Genomic DNA, 19,093 nt, shown 5'->3' on the forward strand with positions numbered 1-19,093 from the left:
TGGTGTCATCAGCAAATTTACTGATCCACCCTTCAGCCCCCTCCTCTAAGTCATTAATAAAAATTACAAAGAGCGGAGGACCAAGCACTGATCCCTGTGGCACTCCGCTAGCAACCTGCCTCCAATCCGAAAATTTTCCATCCACCACCACCCTCTGTCTTCGATCAGACAGACAGTTACCTATCCAATCGGCCAACTTTCCCTCTATCCCACACCTCCTCACTTTCATCATAAGCTGACCATGGGGGACCTTATCAAACGCCTTACTAAATTCCATGTATATGACATCAACTGCCCTACCTTCCATCAACACACTTAGTTACCTCCTCAAAAAATTCTATCAAATTTGTGAGGCACGACTTGCCCTTCACGAATCCATGCTGACTATCCCGGATTAATCCGCATCTTTCTAAATGGTCTTAAATCCCATCTCTAAGGACCTTTTCCATCAATTTACCAACCACCGAAGTAAGACTAACCGGTCTATAATTACCAGGGTCATTTCTATTCCCTTTCTTAAACAGAGGAACAACATTCGCCATTCTCCAGTCCTCTGGCACCATCCCCGTGGACAGCGAGGACCCAAAGATCAAAGCCAAAGGCTCTGCAATCTCATCCCTTGCCTCCCAAAGAATCCTAGGATACATTTCATCAGGCCCAGGGGACTTATCGACCTTCAGTTTATTCAAAACTGCCAGGACATCCTCCCTCCGAACATCTATTTCCTCCAGCCTATTAGTAATGTGGATGAAAATCCCATTATAGTCACTCTCTCTCATGAGAGAGCCATAATGGGATTTGCACTGGGGAGATCTCACACATGGCATAACATCGTACTTTCTGGGCACTGGCAGGAGGTGGGCGATGATTTGGGGGAGGTTGGAGATTGCCAGCGATGACAGGTGGGAGTGAGATTGCCGGCATTCGTGTTTTGGGGGTGAGGGGATTGTTACAATGTCTGTTGAGGGGGGGCTTATCATTTAGCTTTGAGATCAGGATGCCATCTCTGGAGCTGGCTTCACTGATGCCTTTAGGCCCCACCCTCAGGAATGGCAGCGCAAACCCTGCTATTTTTTGACAAAGTGTCAGACAATCTGGAGAGAGGACCTGGCTGTTTCTCTGGGAAGAAACATGTCAGTTTTCAGTCATATCTTGACACTTTGCTATTTCTTTGCAAATTCCATCCATTGTAAGATTATTAATAACATAGGCATTGTATGTGGAGTAGGACATGTGTGAGCTCAGTCTACAATAATATATAAACCTAGGTGAAGAATTAGTGCTGGACATCATCAAGGTTGAAAAGAACACAAAAATGGCAAAGTAAATGAACATTAGGGTTTTAACAACGTGACGATTTCAGAGAGGTGGAAAGATTGAGGGAGTTAAGGAGCCCCAAAGCTTTGAGTTCATGTGGAAGAATGGGAGTTAGAGACAGTGATGAATTTTGATCTATGTCCAGAAAGGAGAGAATGCGTGGGGTTAATGGGATGAAAAAGGGAAGTTCCGAGGAATAATGATCTCTGTAATATTGCCAAAATAGAGGAAAGTAAGAAAGATGGCAATAGGTAAAGAGAAGCCAGAGGCTACAGATGAGACCAGTATCTCTTATTACAGAACCAGCATTTGTATCGTATCCAGTTGTATAAGAGAGGTTAGAACAACTTGGGAACTTTAAAGAAATCTTAAACTTCAATTTTAATGTTAACTCTGGACATTGAGATTCAAGAGAGTAGAGCAAGTGTGCTCACATATATTGCTGTTTTTTTTTAGGTCAGAGCAATTTGGGCTAGCATTATGTTTCAGGTTGATGACCATTCATCAGAATGTTTAACCTGAAATGTTAACGTTATTTCTCCCTCCACAGACATACTGAGCAATTTGTTTTTATTTCAGACTTCAATGAAAAATCAGGGTAGCCGTTGATTTCCTATCACCCATTTTACACGATTGCATAAAGTCAATCCTCTAGCCTTCCGTGTTACCATACTGATGTAGTACAAAAGGAAGACTGGGAGGTTAATTTGGTACATTTTGGTCATTTAAATCTGCCATGTTTCTAGTACACTGATCAGGAAAGAGAGAAGCAAAATATTGCAAGGCAAAGAGACAAACAGTACTGTAAAGAGGAAATAAAATGATTAAGAAAAAACAAAGAAAACAGAACTTAAAACGCTATACACCGAATTTCAAACATGTTTTCCAACATTTGTTTATTGTTAAAATTTTCTTCTAGATATGCACTGGTGTCTTTAAGAAGGGAAATGACCATATGAGAGCATTAGAAGTGCTCCTAATTGGCTATTCTTTATGCATGAATCTTGTTAGCAAGCCATTTGGGGGCATGAGAATCAGCGCATTCCTCTCTCATTCAATGTGCACAAACTTCATTTAGCAGTATCAGATCAGGAATGGGACCTCTGACTGATTTTCCTTGTTCCCAATTTACTGATGTTGAGACCAATTGTATCTCCCCTTCTGCTTTCAAATTTAAATCAGCTGATTTAGTTTAGATTGGTGATCATCTAAATGTAGTTTTTGTATTATTTCAGGCAGGACTCACTCCTCCCAGGTCTGGATGTGTGTTTTGAGAGGGTTAGGAGTAAAAGGTTTGTTTTGCTCAATTGAAGGACACCACAAGAATGTTGTCTGTATGCTGCTGATCTGTCTACTGGACATGTGACAGGAGTTTGTCTTCCCTGTCAGTGATACTTTGTTATTTCTGTTTCAAGCCAATGAAACAACCAGTGAGGAACCTATTAGTTTAGCTAAGCTACAGTCTTGATGTGTCCTAAATGTACAAAATTCAATCAGCACTACAAATAATGTGTATATGCCAGTACAATAATCCCTATCCTGTGCACTTTGGTTAAAAGGGAAAACTTCACTGCTAGCATGTGTACAGTTGACTCAAGGGAAAAGGGAATGATTGACTCTTGTGTGATTCTACACAGCTGTGTGTTTCAGTTTCAGGTCTGGCAAATGTCATATTTAATAAATTTGCATGATAGCAGAGACGATAAACTATTCCCAAAATGTATCACGTAGTATTTGTACAGCTGGCAGGTCAGATGAGTACAGCACTCATCTTCGCTACATTCATTACTTATGCAACCAATCTCATAATGGCTGTTCATTTCTGTACTGAGAGAGTTTGGCAACTTTGCTCAGTAGCACTCTGTGTCGAAGGTAGCTAGTTTAAATCCTTCACCAAGAACTGAACTCTCTTGTTCTCCGCCAACATTTCAATGCGGTGTTGACCTCCAGCTGAGATGTGAAATTGAGACCCTGCCTACCTGTTCAGACCCCATTAAAGAGCCGGGTGACTTGACCCAGCATACCCCTCTCACCACCAGAAAAAAGATTAACAGCTCATTCATTTTATTGTTATTTGTGTGGTTTTGTTATGTGAAAAGGGCATTGCAGTTCAAAGTAATTCATTGTATCTAACACACACATGAGTTTCTGAGACAATGATAAAGTGCTTTCTAAATGCACACATGGATTAGCGCTTCATTTCATAGACCGGTGACACAGTCAAAGGTAAATCAAGTTCCTTTTTCCTCTAGTCTTATATTTTACCGACTCTGTATTTAAAATTCTTAAAAAGCGAGTGGGAACCAAACTTCACGTTGTTGCTTTTTATTTCATTTAGGTGACATTCCTTTCCTCCTTCCCTGGTGATTAGGAATATTTACTGAGGGAGTTTTAGGTGGATATTGGTCACCCTTTCATATATACTCATTCTTTATGCATGGACCTAGATAAATGGCAGCTGCTCCGTCAAGAGGAGCTTCAGAGTCGAGGCTTGTCTGTCCGCATCTTCCAACAGCTTCACCACATATTTCAGCCGAAGACACTGGATATAGATTCGGAGCAGGAACCTGAATGGCTTTGTTTTACCTGCCCTTCCCAAACAAAGGTACTGAGGCCAATTATTGCTGCTCTGACTATTGTCAGCATATGTGTACAGAGGTTGGACTGGTGGGATAGGTTTCACCTACTTTGCTGAAATATTTGGCATTATGACCTATTATCTTACTGCTATATATGCTATAGAGTATGAATGTCTAACATATTTGTACCAATTTTGCAGTCTAAACAAAAAAAAATCATTAATTTTAAAAATCCTTGTTAAAATACCGACAGAATAATTTGACGGGAGTGTGTTAAGTGCCTAAATTATGATATTTCTCGGAAGTATTTCTAGTGTTTTAACCCCCGTTCTTCTATACACAGGAACATTATAATCCCGATACAGCGTGTGTATATAATAGTGCAGTATTAGAACCAAGGAGAAATATGTTATATAGATGCAGCATATATGTATAGTGCAGTATTAGCGCTAAAGAGAAATATATATTATATAAGGAAGAGTAATATTTTGGTAAAGATGTATCTATTTTCCTTTTGTGTGTCTGGGGAATCTGCATTCCCTGGCTCTGGACAAGTGAGACAAGGATGCAAAGATCTGTTTATGTTGGGTCTCCCTCTCTGCACCATTTGAAAGTTTTAACATGTTCAGTGTTTTTGAGAATTGGCATGTGGAACATGTGCAACGTAGTGGCCCTCCCCTGTGAGAACACCACGTTGATACTAGATTGTGCCATTACGCTGATGGGTGTTCACTTGTGTTTAATGGGAGCTGTGATGTCTTGCTGGTAAGGTTAAAGATCAGTAATTTTGTAAGCAGCACATTTGTTAACACAGGACAGTTGTGGATTGCAAGCTAACTGAGTTCTTTCTCGTGCTTCATTGAAGAGCTTCAATGTTAAGAGCTTTATCTGTACCTATGGTAAAACTAAAAACTTGCAAAAGTAAATACAGCAAAACTTAAAGGTTGAAACTGCTCTGCAGACCACTTACATTAGTTATAGTTGAGTTTGTGGATTTTTGCTTTTAATTTTAGGAATTTCTTAAAGTTGAGGGAAATTGGTTGCGACTCTGTACCCAAGGTTTCATTTTTAGCTGAATAGCTGTTTGTTAGTGTATTGCTTTGGTATGACTGAGTGGAATCCTAACTAAATGTGAATTTAATTGCAGGGACAGCGTAGACTCGGTTTCTGTCGGGTCTTCGCTAATACTTAAGGACTAGACTTTCTTCCCTTTGATAATGAATAGGAGAATCTAGCCCTAGTGTCAGTATAAAAGAATGGAAGGTACCAACTCTCAAACACAATCTTGAGATCTGTTGCATTTTATTATATGACTTATTTTAAGCCTATTTGCCACCCATCCCATTTTAGACTGGACATAGTTTTTGTATGATTGTGGCAAAAGGTAACGACCCTATTTTAAAATTATTTCTTCTAAAAAAAAGTTGCAATTTTGTAATTGTTGAATCTGTGTACAGTGCATCACTCCAGGTATCTACCATGCAATAACCATTGCTGTATCAATTGCTTTTCTTCAAGACATAACAGTTTATAATAGACCATTTCATAATTAGTTGACCTGTATTCCCTATCCTATAATTCCATCGGTCGACTAGTGCACACAGTGTTACTGAGCTCTGAGTATGGATATCCTGTTAGTGTTATGGTGCATGCATTGAATAATCTGAATCTTGTGATTCAGATGGTAGCTACCTTTTGGTTTGTATATCTGTTTTATGTACCCTGATTTGTTTTTGTCCGTGCTTTCATTTAAAAGTGTTTATTTTCATTGTAAAGGATAATGCGGTGAAATTGTTCTTTGCCCATAATGCAAAATGGGTGGCAGTGAATTGACAGCCTGTTTAAATCTTGTTTGATTCTCTATTCCATTGATGTCAATGGCGCTGCCTAAAGCCTGTTAATAAATTGTACAAAGCAAATTGGTGTTCTTCATTTGTTATTTATATGCAACCCCCCCGCCCCCACCCCCCAACAACCAGCAAATGTTCTTACCCCCCCTCCTAAATTGCTGAATCTTCAGTGGCATGCTGTTCTGTGGATGCTCCTGATACCATGCCTGTGTACTGATGCTTCATGTGTGAAACTTGAAGTGAATGTTGACAGGCTATTCAGCTGTTGAACCCTACCCCTCCTCACCTACAAACATGCATTCTCCAACATAGAATTACAGAATCGTAGAATGGTTCCAGCACAGGACAAAGCCATTTTGCTATCAGATTCATGTTAGCTCTCAGCAAGAACAATTTAGCTACACCACAGCTGTGCCCTTTCCCTGTAGCCTTGCATTTTTTCACTTCAGATGCCTATCTTATTCCCTTTTAATTAAAAGCAACCATTCACCATTATTCCGTTTCCTGTTATTTGATTAACCTCAAACTATGATATCACTATCCCTTTTATCCCAGAGGCTTCAGCTTTGCTGGCAAGCCTGTTATCTAACACTCTATCAAACACCTTTTGGAAGTCCATGTGCTCCTCACCAACCCTCCTTGTTACCTCAAAAAACTCAATCAAGCTGGTTCAATACAATGTGAATTTAACAAATCTGTGTTGCTGTTCTTTAATTAACCCACTTGTACAAGTGACTATTAATTTTGTCCCAGATTATCATTTCTAAAAGCTTTCCCATCACTGAGATTAAAGTGACTGGCCTGTAGCTGGTTGGTTTGTCCTTGCACTCTTGTTCAAAGAAGTGTACAAGATTTTCAATTCTGTAGTCCCCTGGCACCACCCCCTATCTGTAAGGAGAGCCCAGAACCACTGCAATTCCCACCCTTCCCTCAGCGTCCTCAAATGTATCCCATCCATAGTGATTTATCAATCATACAAGTGTGGTCAACATTTCAAATATCTCCTCTGTACATCAATTTTTAATCCACCCAGTGTTTCAACTACCTTCTTATTCACCATGAGCCCTCGGTAAAAACAGATGCAAAGTACTCACGGATTAGTCATTGTGACTTGATGTATTCCAGAACACTGCAGCAACAATAATGTCACTACTGTAACCTCAGCTGACTGTAGATAGAATAGGGATTACTCCTGAGGCCTTCTAGTCCAAAGGACTCAATTACACACTGATGGTACAAATTGTGCTAAGTAGAAGCTCTGTTATTCATTCATGTGTCACTGTGGGGTAACTCAGGTAAGGAAAGCGTGGAGATGGACAAGAGAGTGAGTCATAATAGATATCTGACCCTTTTAAAATTACATTAATTGTTAGGAACAGGAAAACACTATTTGGGTCAAATGAATCTGCCTTCTCAGTGTATACATCAATCCCCCCCCCTGCCTCTAACTGAGGTGAGCAGTATAAATGAGTTCAGTCGTTCTTTCACAGTAATCCACACCTGTATTAACCTTCAGATGAAAAAAGTTCCATCCTGCCTTTGTTTCTTATTCTTCATTTAATTTTAAGCTGTACTAACTGATATTTGAACTCACCATTCACCGTAGTGGACAATTTCTTTAGATCAGTTTTGTAAATTCTCATAATCTGGGAAACTTTGATTGTGCCAACTTGAAGTCTACTTCATTTAAAGTTATGCCAAAGTTTCCAAGTTAACACCCCAATGTCAGCTCAGGCCTTCAGTGTACCAGTGAATGACGCACCTCATGAAGTGTCAGGGGAGCAGCAAGTGGATCAAGACTTAACCTGCAATATTATCCACTGCAGGGTTTTTAAGGTCTGCACAGAGCTTCCTTCCTCAAATGTGTAGATTGTGCAAAAGATGCTGATCTTAGAAAAACAGCCTGGTTCAGCTGAGTCCACAAGCAAAAGAGGGAAGGGGAATTAACCCCAGTGACTCTCACAATATGACCACATGAACAGTTTTTTTTAAAACATAATTTATTTTCACAATGACAATATTTTGTAAAAAACAAATAGATGAAGAAATTGCACAGTTTACAATACAAATGTTGAGATGATCTGCTACTCCATCCGGCTTGTATTTAAAGCGTTGGCACCAGAGTAGGTTTTGGTTTGGGTACAGGCTTCTTTAACATTTTGCTCTTTGCGTTTTTCAGACGATAAACCACGTTTGCAACCTCATCAGATAATGCCTGTAGGGAATTTAAAATGGAATTACCTCAATGGAAGGAGGTTTTGCTACTAAGATGGTATCTGAATTTCATTTCACCTCAACCTTGAGAGCAAATGAAACCACCTGCTGTTGTTTCAGAATTACAACCTTCCGGCCTGTCTGACATCAGTATACACGACACCGAGGAAAATTATAGAAATGAACCTGTCTAATGCCAATTAAACACAGTGCTAAATGAAGACTAATTTTGAATTTATTAAGTAGCTTTTGGAATTGACTGAAGCCCAAACGGAGAATCCTGTATCTAGTACTGTCTTGGGACTTGCTGCTTTTTTTAAACATAAAATAGGAACGCACTCCTCATAGTAAAGCATTTAGCAATACCTATATATTTAATGACAGCACATGCATCTGATACCATGATGCATTTCCATGGCATTTTAAGTCATGGTATTGCCTGCAACAAATGTAAAGTAGCTTGTTCAAACACAGTTCCATGAAGATGGTTCCCCTTTAAACTACTAATTTCTTGTGCAAAGCATTGCTCCCATGAATTTTATCCTTTTCACTTTCCCTCCCCTCTTTGAAGTCACCAATTCTTGGGGTATCATAGATCATAGAACCCTACAGTGCAGAAAGAGGCCATTTGGCCCATCGAGTCTGCACCGACCACAATCCCACCCAGGCCCTACCCCCATATCCCTCCATATTTTATCCACTAATCCCTCTAACCTACGCATCTCAGGAAACTAAGGGGCAATTTTATCACGGCCAATCAACCTAACCCGCACATCTTTGGACTGTGGGAGGAAACCCACGCAGACACGAGGAGAATGTGCAAACTCCACACAGACAGTGACCCGAGCCGGGAATCTAACCCAGGTCCCTGGAGCTGTGAAGCAGCAGTGCTAACCACTGTGCTACCGTGTCACCCGGGTAGTTTCACCTGAAACAGAAGACCTGTCTTCTGCTTCTAAGGAACTAGTCTTCTTTATGTGAACCTGATCAATATGAGCTTTTGTGTTATTCTACTGTGGAAGCCATTGCGGCTGATGTCTACCTGGCAACACTGTTTGCCTTGCCCCCTTTGTGCTTAACTAGGGAATTGAGTCAATTGTAGTGTTTCAAATACGACCCTGCTTGCACCCAGCAGCTTCAATCTAATGCCTGGCAACAAACTTATTGAAGTAAACACATACCTTGAAAACAGAATCACTGTTTTCTCTTTCATTTTTTGCTTTTGCTGTACTTCCCAGCTGAAAGAAGATCATAAACAATTAAAATCTGATTCAGTTAAGCATGGGGCAAAATGTCAGGGAATTGTATTTTTTTAAAGAAATCATGTTTCCTTTTGGTTTTTCTCCCTATGTTTCTGAGATACTCGTTCTTACAAGTACCAGAGACCCAAAGGGTACTGTTTGTGGTTGGGCACGGAGTGTCAACAAAGCCTTTGACTACTGGGGGCATCACAGCTAAATATGGAAGACCCACAACATTCCAGCGTGCTTAGCTCAGCAGAGATTGGGAAGGTTCCAGGTTCAATCTGCATTGCTCAATGCCTTGGATAAACTCATTGATCTGAAAGGAAAGCACTACCTCATCATTTAACAGCATTGACACAAGGATAGCAGCCCTCCGACCTTGCCCATGATTGGGATTCTCTGTTCCCGTTGCAGTGAATGGAGATTTGGCTGAGCTGGCATGGGAGGTGGGGCGCCTGACAGCGGAGCATTCCGGCCAGTAAACCTGGTGCTGCACAGAGGTTCAGGGACACTTCATGTCCTGCAGTGCTAAAGCACTGTGCCATCACACAACAGGAAACATGTAAACTTTCAATATTCACCTCCTCAGAGTTTGTCAGGTCTTCACATACGACTGCCACAGAACGGAGCCAGTTCTGATAAATGTCTTCCTCTTCTTGGTTATGTTTCTTTTCACTGAAAGGAGACGATTCAGTCAGTAACACTACAAATCAAAAGTACTTTGTACATGTTAAGCCATATTTGTAGAATCCAGTAGAAAGAATGTGTTGGGTTTGATATTGGTCTCCCACTCTGTTTATACTGCTTCTCTGACCAGTTTGCGCAGGCTAAGCGTTCCACCAAAAACTGGAAGGAAACAAAAGCAGCTGACCACATTCCTCTACAGTTACTGCCACTGGTGCTGGCAAGAGCAAGGTAACGATCCCCTCCTCACCACTTCCTTACTTACCTTGTAGTACTCCTACTGAATGAATGGCACGGTGGCACAGTGGTTAGCACTGCTGCCTCACAGCGCCAGGGACCCGGGTTCGATTCCCAGCTCGGGTCATTGTCTGTGTAGAGCTTGCATGTTCTCCTCATGTCTGTGTGGCTTTCCTCTGGGTGCTAAATTGCCCCTTAGTGTCAGGGGGACTAGCTTGGGTAAATACATGGGGTTATGGGGGTGGGATTGTGATTGGTGCAGATTCGATGGATCAAATGGGCTCCTTCTGCACTGTAGGTATCCTATGAATATTGGGCTATTGCCACTCTCTAAGGTAAGTTCTCCCACTCTTGGGTGTAAAGGTCATATAATAAAATGCCTGTGAGTAGTGTGAAGCGGTCCCAGCCAAATAAGATTGGGACATTACTGGGTTAGAGCGGAGAAATGTTTATGTTTTGCATTTAACCGTGCTATACTTGGCCTGAGAATGTTCGCTCAGCATGAACATCTTTCACCTTGTTGAGTGAAAAACATGCCTACAAGTCATCCAAAAATAAAAAACTTTCTATTTGTTTCTGCTTTCCTTCCTGATTCATTTGATTAGCAGTTCTTTCTTATCCTCATGGAATCTTGGAGTGGTTTTCCGAGCTCGATACAGAGACCCTGGGAATGGAATGGTTCCAGCATTATTCAGCTCACATTGTGTACATCCCACCATGCAAAAAACATTCACTTTAAATTGATTAATCCTGGGCTAAAATTGTGGACGGATGAACGTTATTGTGAATGTGTAGTGTTTTCCCACTAACACGCATTTCTGGGTTTTATGCACACCCTCTGAAGCTGTGTTCCAGTTGAGTTTGGACTAGGGTGCTGTATGTCCCCTGTTGATGCACCACTATTTGGGTCCTACCTGTACCCAGTTCAATTGATGTCGGCTAAGGATAAAATTAAGCTGCATTTCGGGACACCCCATCCCACCCTCCTCTCCTGAAAATGGACTACATTCCATGGCTGGAATGTAGTCCATTAACATCAACAACTCTCCAGTAACTCATATAAGTGACAATAGGCAGTGTTTATAGAATCAGAGAATCCCTACAGTGCAGAAGAGGCCATTCGGCCCATCAAATCTGCACCTACTCTCTGACAGAGTGTCTTACCTAGGCCCTTTTTTCCCCCACCCTATCCTCATAACCCCACACAATTCCCATGGCTAATCCATTTAACTTACACAGCTTGGGACACTAAAGGGCAATTTGGCATAGACAATCCACCTTACCTGCACATCTTTGGACTGTGGGAGGAAACTGGAGCACCTGAAGGAAACCCACACAGACATGGGGAGAATGTGGCACAGTGGTTAGCATTGCTGCCACTGTGCCAGGGACCCAGGTTCAATTCTGGTCTTGGATGACTGTCTGTATAGAATTTGCATGTTCTCCCCAAGTCTCCGTGGGTTTCCTCTGGATGCTCCAGTTCCCTCCCACAAAGATGTGTGAGTTAGGTGGATTGGCCATGCTAAATTGCCCCTTATTGTTAAGGATACTAGTTAGGGTAAATGCGTGGGGTTATGGGGATAGGGTCTGGGTTGGATTGTGGTCAGTGCAGACTTGATGGGCCAAATTGTCTCCTGCACTGTTGGAGTTCTATGATTTCAATGATGAATGTGCAAACTCCACACAGTCACTCGAGACCAGAATTAAACCCGGGTCCCTAGTGCTGTTAGAGGTGGGAACCAACCTGATTCCGACCCATCCTTTTCAGAACAGACAGAAGCTGATGCCAATTGTAGGAGATCCCATGAGTAAAGGAGCAGAAAGTTGACCATCAAATATTGGGAGGTTCAGAGACTCAGGCCCACACTGCACATGTTAGTGATCATCCTCCCTCTGAAATGTCTGCATTGAAATCAAAACACACTGCACCATTTCCTGCTCTAGCCCATTCTTTCCCCCAAAATTATGGAGCTCCTCGCCTCTCTCAGTACTTCTTTCACCCACAATTAGGCTTCTAAATTCCAGCACTGTTTCCTGACCTGGTTTGCTTTTCAACTCTGAGCCTGGCCACATGACCCAGGTTTCTCATTTAAGAAAATGCCACGTCTGCCTTTGTTATGTATGTGACATTACTTAGGCTAATTTTAACTACCTTCCCTTCTCAACGCACACTGCACTGTAAGGACGGCACGGTGGCACAGCGGTTAGCACTGCTGCCTCACAGCGCCAGGCACTTGGGCTTGATTCCTGGCTTGGGTCACTGTCTGTGCAGAGTCTGCACGTTCTCCCCATGTCTGTGTGGGTTTCCTCCGGGTGCTCCGGTTTCCTCCCACATTCCGAAAAACGTGCTGGTTAGGTGCATTGGCCAAGCTAAATTCTCCCTCAGTGTATCGAAGTACGGTGACTAGGGGATTTTCACAGTAACTTCATTGCAGTGTTAATGTAAGTCTACTTGCGACACTAATAAATATAAATAACTCTCTCCCTACTGGAAAGAGCATTTGTTCTATACACGATCATTAAATGAGTATGGAAGAAAGTTCTATTACACAATCTTTTGAATGAGCTCTTTTTGAGCTTCCATTTCCCTGCACGCTTCCTTCACTCGACCCTCCATGGTCAACCGGCCACTGAGTTGTGCAGCGTGTATTCCCAGCACAGTTATGTTCACACTGTCCTCAACTAAGGAGCTGAAAAACAAGAGAAAAACAACTCAAAAAACATGGCCTCTCACCATGCAAAGAACCGGTGACTCAAATTCACTGTCAGAACTTAGATCCGTTAACACCTGACAGTAAGAGAAAAGTTAATATGGAAATGATTGGTTGAATCTGTATGCTCATAAATCTATTCCTTTCCACGACATTGTTAACATTGAAGAAGGATGAATCGCAGGCCTCGTTTTCAAAGAATAGATACAGCTAGATTATTAAATAGCTAAGCTAGTTGGCATTAATGACAAAATGTGCAGGGTTGCTAGGTTAAAACACACTGGACTTCAAAAGACAGGCTTTTATCACAACAGCGGTGGCACAGAAGAAGGGAAATTACTGCAGGAAAGAAGGAAACCGGTTCCATTTACGATGGAGACTGCAAAAGAAGTAAGACGTTAAAGGTTTGTACAGAAATAGGGTATAATTGAGGAAGGACAAAGGTAGGAAGCAGAGGTCACGCCAAGATACAAGGATCTCATCATTATCTCCTAACTTGTGCAATGAGCTGGGCTTGTAAAGTGCCCAGTACAGTTGAACTTAGCAAGATCTATGAGACCGATATGCAGAAACATTTTGAAGCTATTAATGCAAGCTACAACCAACGGTTTCAGATAAGGATCTCTCATCTCTTGCAAAGCTCTTTGCACGTCAGCTTCAGATTTAGAACTGCAGGTGCTGCCCTTAAAATAAATGTTTTGAAGGATATTAAGGTAATTGGTGGAAATATTACTGCCTGCAGTGTTTCAAATCAATTATTAAGAATAAAGAACAAATCATTCTAATGTTGAGCTCCCAATATTCCTATAAACTCCTTCCCCATAAACAGACCCACTCCCCATAAACAGACCCGCTCCCTTCCCATAAACAGACCCACTCCTTCCCCATAAACAGACCCACACCCTCCCCATAAACAGACCCACTCCCTTCCCATAAACAGACCCACTCCCCCATAAACAGACCCACACCCTCCCCATAAACACACCTACTCCCCATAAACAGACCCACTCCCTTCCCATAAACAGACTCACTCCCTCCCCATAAACAGACCCACTCCCTCCCCATAAACAGACCCACTCCCTCCCCATAAACAGACTCACTCCCTCCCCATAAACAGACCCACTCCCACCCCATAAACAGACCCACTCCCTCCCCATAAACAGACCCACTCCCACCCCATAAACAGACCCACTCCTTCCCCATAAACAGACCCACTCCCACCCCATAAACAGACCCACTCCCTCCCCATAAACAGACTCACTCGCTTCCCATAAACAGACATATTCCCCTCCTGACGTCAGATGTGTTCACCTTCCCTGGTAACTGCAGCTGACAGGGGTAAAATCATTTGGCAAATTGATGCGAGTTGTCCCATTAGAATTTGGAAATATATTAGAATACACTTGCTGTATCAACCGATTAACATCAACTGTGGAGTAGGGAGCTCAGAGTGGGAAGATGGATGTCAGCTTTATGAAGCAGTGCCTGGGGTACCTGTTGTTTGTGATGTGTTTCTCCTGACTGATGACTCGACAGGCCTGTCTGTCATCCAGAGTGGTAAAGCTGACTTGGAGCTGAAAGGGCAACTTCTCAATCTCCTGGATTGCTAAGGGAATTAAAAGATTCATGCAGTCTGAGTCACAGAGCTGAATAACATTAAACATTATGAAACAAAATTCATTCAAGCTCCCCCACCCTCCCCGGGACCGGGCGGAGGGGACATTTCATTGGCCGGAGACATTGTTGCCTCCCTGCCTCCACCCCTTGATGAAGTCCAGCATCTTCTCGCCCAGGTGCCAATTGATGCCCTTAAGTGGGCAATTAATGCCCACTTAAAGCCCCCCCTCCCACTACTATTGGTATTCAACCAGCAGAGGGTGGGGAACTCACCATGCAGGGAAATCGATAAGCAAGCCCTGTTGGGTTTTCTTGTGACCTAGTTAGGGGTGTGCTCCCTCATTCACAAGCACTCCAGGCTGATCAAGGGACACAGCATTGGGAATGGGGGTGACGTTGGGAAACGGGACCTGCTGAGAGCAGCCCCAACCATGCCCTCCCCTCCCTCACCAAAGAAATCCCCCTCCCACGACCTACATCCTTGTGTCACTTACCTTTCTCCAGTGAACCCATGATGAAGGCCCAAGAGAGCTACTGGCAGCAGCCACCAATCCTAGCCTCAAATTGGCCAGCAGATCTCAAGGGCAGCTGCGGGGAATGCAGCAATTAACTGTTATCTATGAAGCTGGGGGTCCCAGTTTGGGGATACGACTGCAAATTAGGGGTCTAAATCCTTTGGGATCCTGGAGATTGAGTTGGCCACGGTGCATGTCAGGACGCGGTGGCATTCATTAAATTTCCCCTCAATGGATGGATTTCCATGCAGGAGGTGGGAAAATTAAGCCACAAAACCTTTGGCTTTGGCAGACCTTTAAAGTGGCCCCTGGCAGCCATATTTTAGTTCCAGGGAAGCAGGGATAGGCTGAGGTTGGGCCTGCTGCCTTCCATGCTCCCTGACACCCCCCCATGTCCCTTCCATGCCCCCCATGCATCCTCCGTACCCACTTTCCCTATACCCAAGTCTGCCAAGTCATTGAAATAATTCTGAAAGTGATAAAATAAGCAAACATGCTCTGAAAATCTATTGCGAAAATCAGTGATCCGTTTGCAACCTTATTAACATGTCAATCAACCACAGATATTCATGCGATCATTGTTAGTAGCTTTTATCCACTTCCGATTTCTTAATCTTGTGTAAATAAGCACATCCAGTGAAAAAAGCTCTTCGAAGAAACAGCAGGTTATGACAAAATAACAGAGATGTCAATTAAACAAAGCTTTTTCTCCCATCTGCAGCTATACATGGAACAAATGGCCTCATTATGAATGCCAATTTATAATATGAATTGTTGTACAGTGACTTGATTGGAAAAAGTGAGAGTGTTTGCACCAGGTAAGCCCAGGATTCTCACAACTGTGATATTTTCTGCAGTTAAATAGCTTGTAACAATCACATTTGATAGATGGCCAGATATGTAAGATGCCAGAGGGCTGGTGACATCCCTGGAAATGTAGGCCAATAGAGATTTGAGTCTTTATGTGGGGACAAGGATAAAATATATCTGAAAAATTGAACAAAGTCCATGGCAAAATTTCAGGCCGAAGCTTGTATTGCATTTCCCACTGCTGGAACTGACTGATGATAGTAAAGTGGCGACATTATGTCCAATCTTTCCAGACAGAAACATTCCAAGAGCTGAACTTCCCTTCAATGGAGTAATGGAACATTTCCACTTATGTATGTAATGCATTGGCTAACCACAAGGTGGTGGACATTGAAACCTGAAATAGTTGAATATATTAAGGACAAAATGTAATGCCCTCCCTCCTGATCAGTCTGATGGCAGGGGCATTGAATCAGGCAGGAGGGTGATGTGTGGGACCTGCTGCCTTCCTGCTCTTCCCCAATCAAGTATTTAGCCAGCGGCAGGCGGGATAGTCACCATGTGGGAAGACCGGAAAGCCCAATCTGGGATCCAAGGAAGGGCCATTGGTTCAAAGGTATTCAGTGCCAGATTGAGAAAGCTGTGGTTGGGAAGGGAGGTGGGGAAACGGATGCTGAAAGCCAACTCCCTCACCCCCCTCTTCCTCAACCTTGCAACCAACAAAACCCTCTGGTTCCCCCATCCCTTCTATGACCCCCAGTAATCCTGAGCCTCTCCCTAGGTGCATTGCTGGCAGCTACTGCCACTCCCCAGGTGGAGCTGCCTGCAAGACCCAGTAGCCAGTCTCTGAATGGCCAAAACGGAGGCTGGGCCTCCATCCCTGGAAACCTTGATCCTGGGAAAGGTCTGCAACTGGCCAATCAACATAGCCTGTGCTCGGCACTTAACACAACAGACCTTCCCCAAAGAAGGCAATGTAGTGCTCTCACTGGCTTTCCAACCAGCCAGCAAGCCCCCATTGCCCTCTCTAACTACCCCTTCAACTATCGTCTGTTCCATGTGATAAGTGTCAGTGTGATAAGTAGGTAGAATGTTGGAGCATCAATCGATATTGCAGAATTATCAATAATAAAGACAGAAACTCAGCAGGTCTGGCAGCATCTTGTGGAGAGAGAAACAGTGCTAACATTTGGAGAGCATATAGTTTCCCCCTCCACAGTCACTGCCAGACCTACTGAGTTTATCCAGCATTCTCCATTTTTATTTCAGATTTCCAGCATCCACAGTATTTTGCTGTTATTTTCTTGCAGAATTATCTGTCCAGTACAATTGAAGTACAAATTAAATAAAGCAATGTGGCACTCTGGTTAGACTGAGTGCTTAGTCAAGTTTTAGCCATCAAGTTACAAAAGAAATAACTAAATCCCCAAGGCAACTGAGAGAGGAGCCAGAGTTCTGATATGTTAAAGGATGTAGGCAAGACACATCCTAAACACTGAGGTAAAATAAGTCAGAAGGACAAGAGTGTATGGGATTAGATTTGATTTTGATTTGATTTGTTATTGTCACATGTATTAGCATACAGTGAAAAGTATTGTTTTTTGCGCACTCTACAGACAAAGCATATCGTTCATAGAGAAGGAAATGAGAGAGTGCAGAATGTAGTGTTACAGTCATAGCTAGGGTGTAGAGAAAGATCAACTTAATGCAAGGTAGGTCCATTCAAAAGTCTGACAGCAGCAGGGAAGAAGCTGTTCTTCCGTCGGTTTGTACGTGACCTCAGACTTTTGTATCTTTTTCCCAACTCTTGCCAAGAGTGGCTTGTACAAGGTGGAGCCCCGTTCCCTCAGGACTTTGAGGTGAATGCAACATAGCATTGCGGTGCTCCTGCTGCACTGAATGTTTCTCTCTGGGACTGAAGGGTTTGTTCCCTCCAGCTCCATGTTGAACTTGTCTTTATGGACATCACTGTGCTGCGCGTCTCCCCTTTTAGAGAAGGAAAGGAGAGAGAAGGGCAAATGGTGAAGGATAAATTTAGGATGGATGTCATGAAGGACTTCTTGACAAAAAGAGGAATCAACACTTGAATTTCGGAATTGGGCAGAGCAGCCAAACGTTTTGGAGCCATTCTAGAGCTTGTTGGATGACTGGATGGTTAAGATGGAGAAGCTATGATAGGCCAAATGACCTTAATCTTCCACATTTATCTTCACAGTCCCAGATTTCATTGCAGGGTCATCTATTTTCTTGGTGGTATTTCCAACTCTACTGCAGCATCCTTTCCTCAATCTCATCCTTTGCTGATCCCAGGATCTCTGGGATGCTGCTTATCTATATGGTTTTATTCTCATTTTTCTACACAGTTCCAGCAGAAACAAGAATTTATTTTCCTCTCCCTAATTTAGAGTCACAGAGGTGAAATGTATCGCTGCAATTGCTGCTCTAACAGAGATCAGCCAACATATCACAGGTGGCACGCTGGCACAGTGGTTAGCACTGCTGCCTCACAGTGCCAGGGACCCGGGTTCAATTCTGGCCTCGGGTCTCTGTCTGTGTGGAGTTTGCATTTTCTCCCCGTGTCTGCATGCGTTACCTCCGGGTGCTCCGGTTTCCTCCCGCACTCCAAAGATGTGTGGGTTAGGTTGATTGGCCATGCTAAATTGCCCCTTCATGTCAGGGGGATTAGCAGGGTAAATGGGTAGGGTTAGGGGAATAGGTCCTGGGTGGATGTGGTTGGTACAGACTCAGTGGGCTGAATGGCCTCCCTCTGTACTGTGGGGATTCTATGATTCTATGATCAAGGGTTGAATCTGGAATTTCCTGCTCACTTTGGTTCAGGAACAGATTGAGTGATGGACGGGAGCGCGAATGAGTTTGCCTAAATTTGTCTTTAGAGAAGACACCACTGAACCACAGCTGCAATAAAATAATATCTGCAGAATGTTCATTGCTTTTTGTGAATGTTGTGCTCAAGGTTTCTAACTCAGGCAGCCATGTTGGACATCTAGCACTCCATGGTCAGGTATGGCTAGTAAGAAGTTTAACAACACCAGGTTAAAGTTCAACAGGTTTATTTGGTAGCAAAAGCCACCAGAAGAAGGGGCTTAAGGCTCCAAAAGCTTGTGGCTTTTGCTACTAAATAAACCTGTTGGACTTTAACCTGGTGTTGTTAAACTTCTTACTGTGTCTACCCCAGCCCAACGCCGGCATCTCCACAGTATGGCTCAGTCAGATACAGAGTAAAGCTCTCCCTACCTGCTGCTTGATCCCACCTCAGCAAATTAGTCTTCATCAGTGTGACATTCTCATTTTCCA

At 43.0% G+C, this 19,093-nt stretch overlaps 1 protein-coding gene across 3 annotated transcripts in view; it reads right to left on the reverse strand.

Moving 5' to 3' along the window:
* Positions 1 to 7,736: 7,736 nt before the first annotated feature.
* LOC144499169 (circularly permutated Ras protein 1-like) overlaps positions 7,737 to 19,093 on the reverse strand; it is a 75,241-nt gene continuing 63,884 nt past the window's right edge. For all 3 annotated transcript variants that reach the window (XM_078221262.1, XM_078221263.1, XM_078221261.1), the window contains 5 exons: positions 14,331 to 14,442; positions 12,675 to 12,815; positions 9,786 to 9,879; positions 9,142 to 9,198; positions 7,737 to 7,961 (listed from right to left, as the gene is read on the reverse strand). In XM_078221262.1, the coding sequence (XP_078077388.1) occupies positions 7,851 to 7,961; positions 9,142 to 9,198; positions 9,786 to 9,879; positions 12,675 to 12,815; positions 14,331 to 14,442 (515 nt within the window). In that variant the 3' untranslated portion in view covers positions 7,737 to 7,850. The remainder of the gene's footprint in view (positions 7,962 to 9,141; positions 9,199 to 9,785; positions 9,880 to 12,674; positions 12,816 to 14,330; positions 14,443 to 19,093) is intronic.

The sequence above is a fragment of the Mustelus asterias genome, chromosome 9, assembly GCF_964213995.1.
Source record: "Mustelus asterias chromosome 9, sMusAst1.hap1.1, whole genome shotgun sequence".
In the NCBI taxonomy this organism is placed as follows: Eukaryota; Metazoa; Chordata; class Chondrichthyes; order Carcharhiniformes; family Triakidae; genus Mustelus; species Mustelus asterias.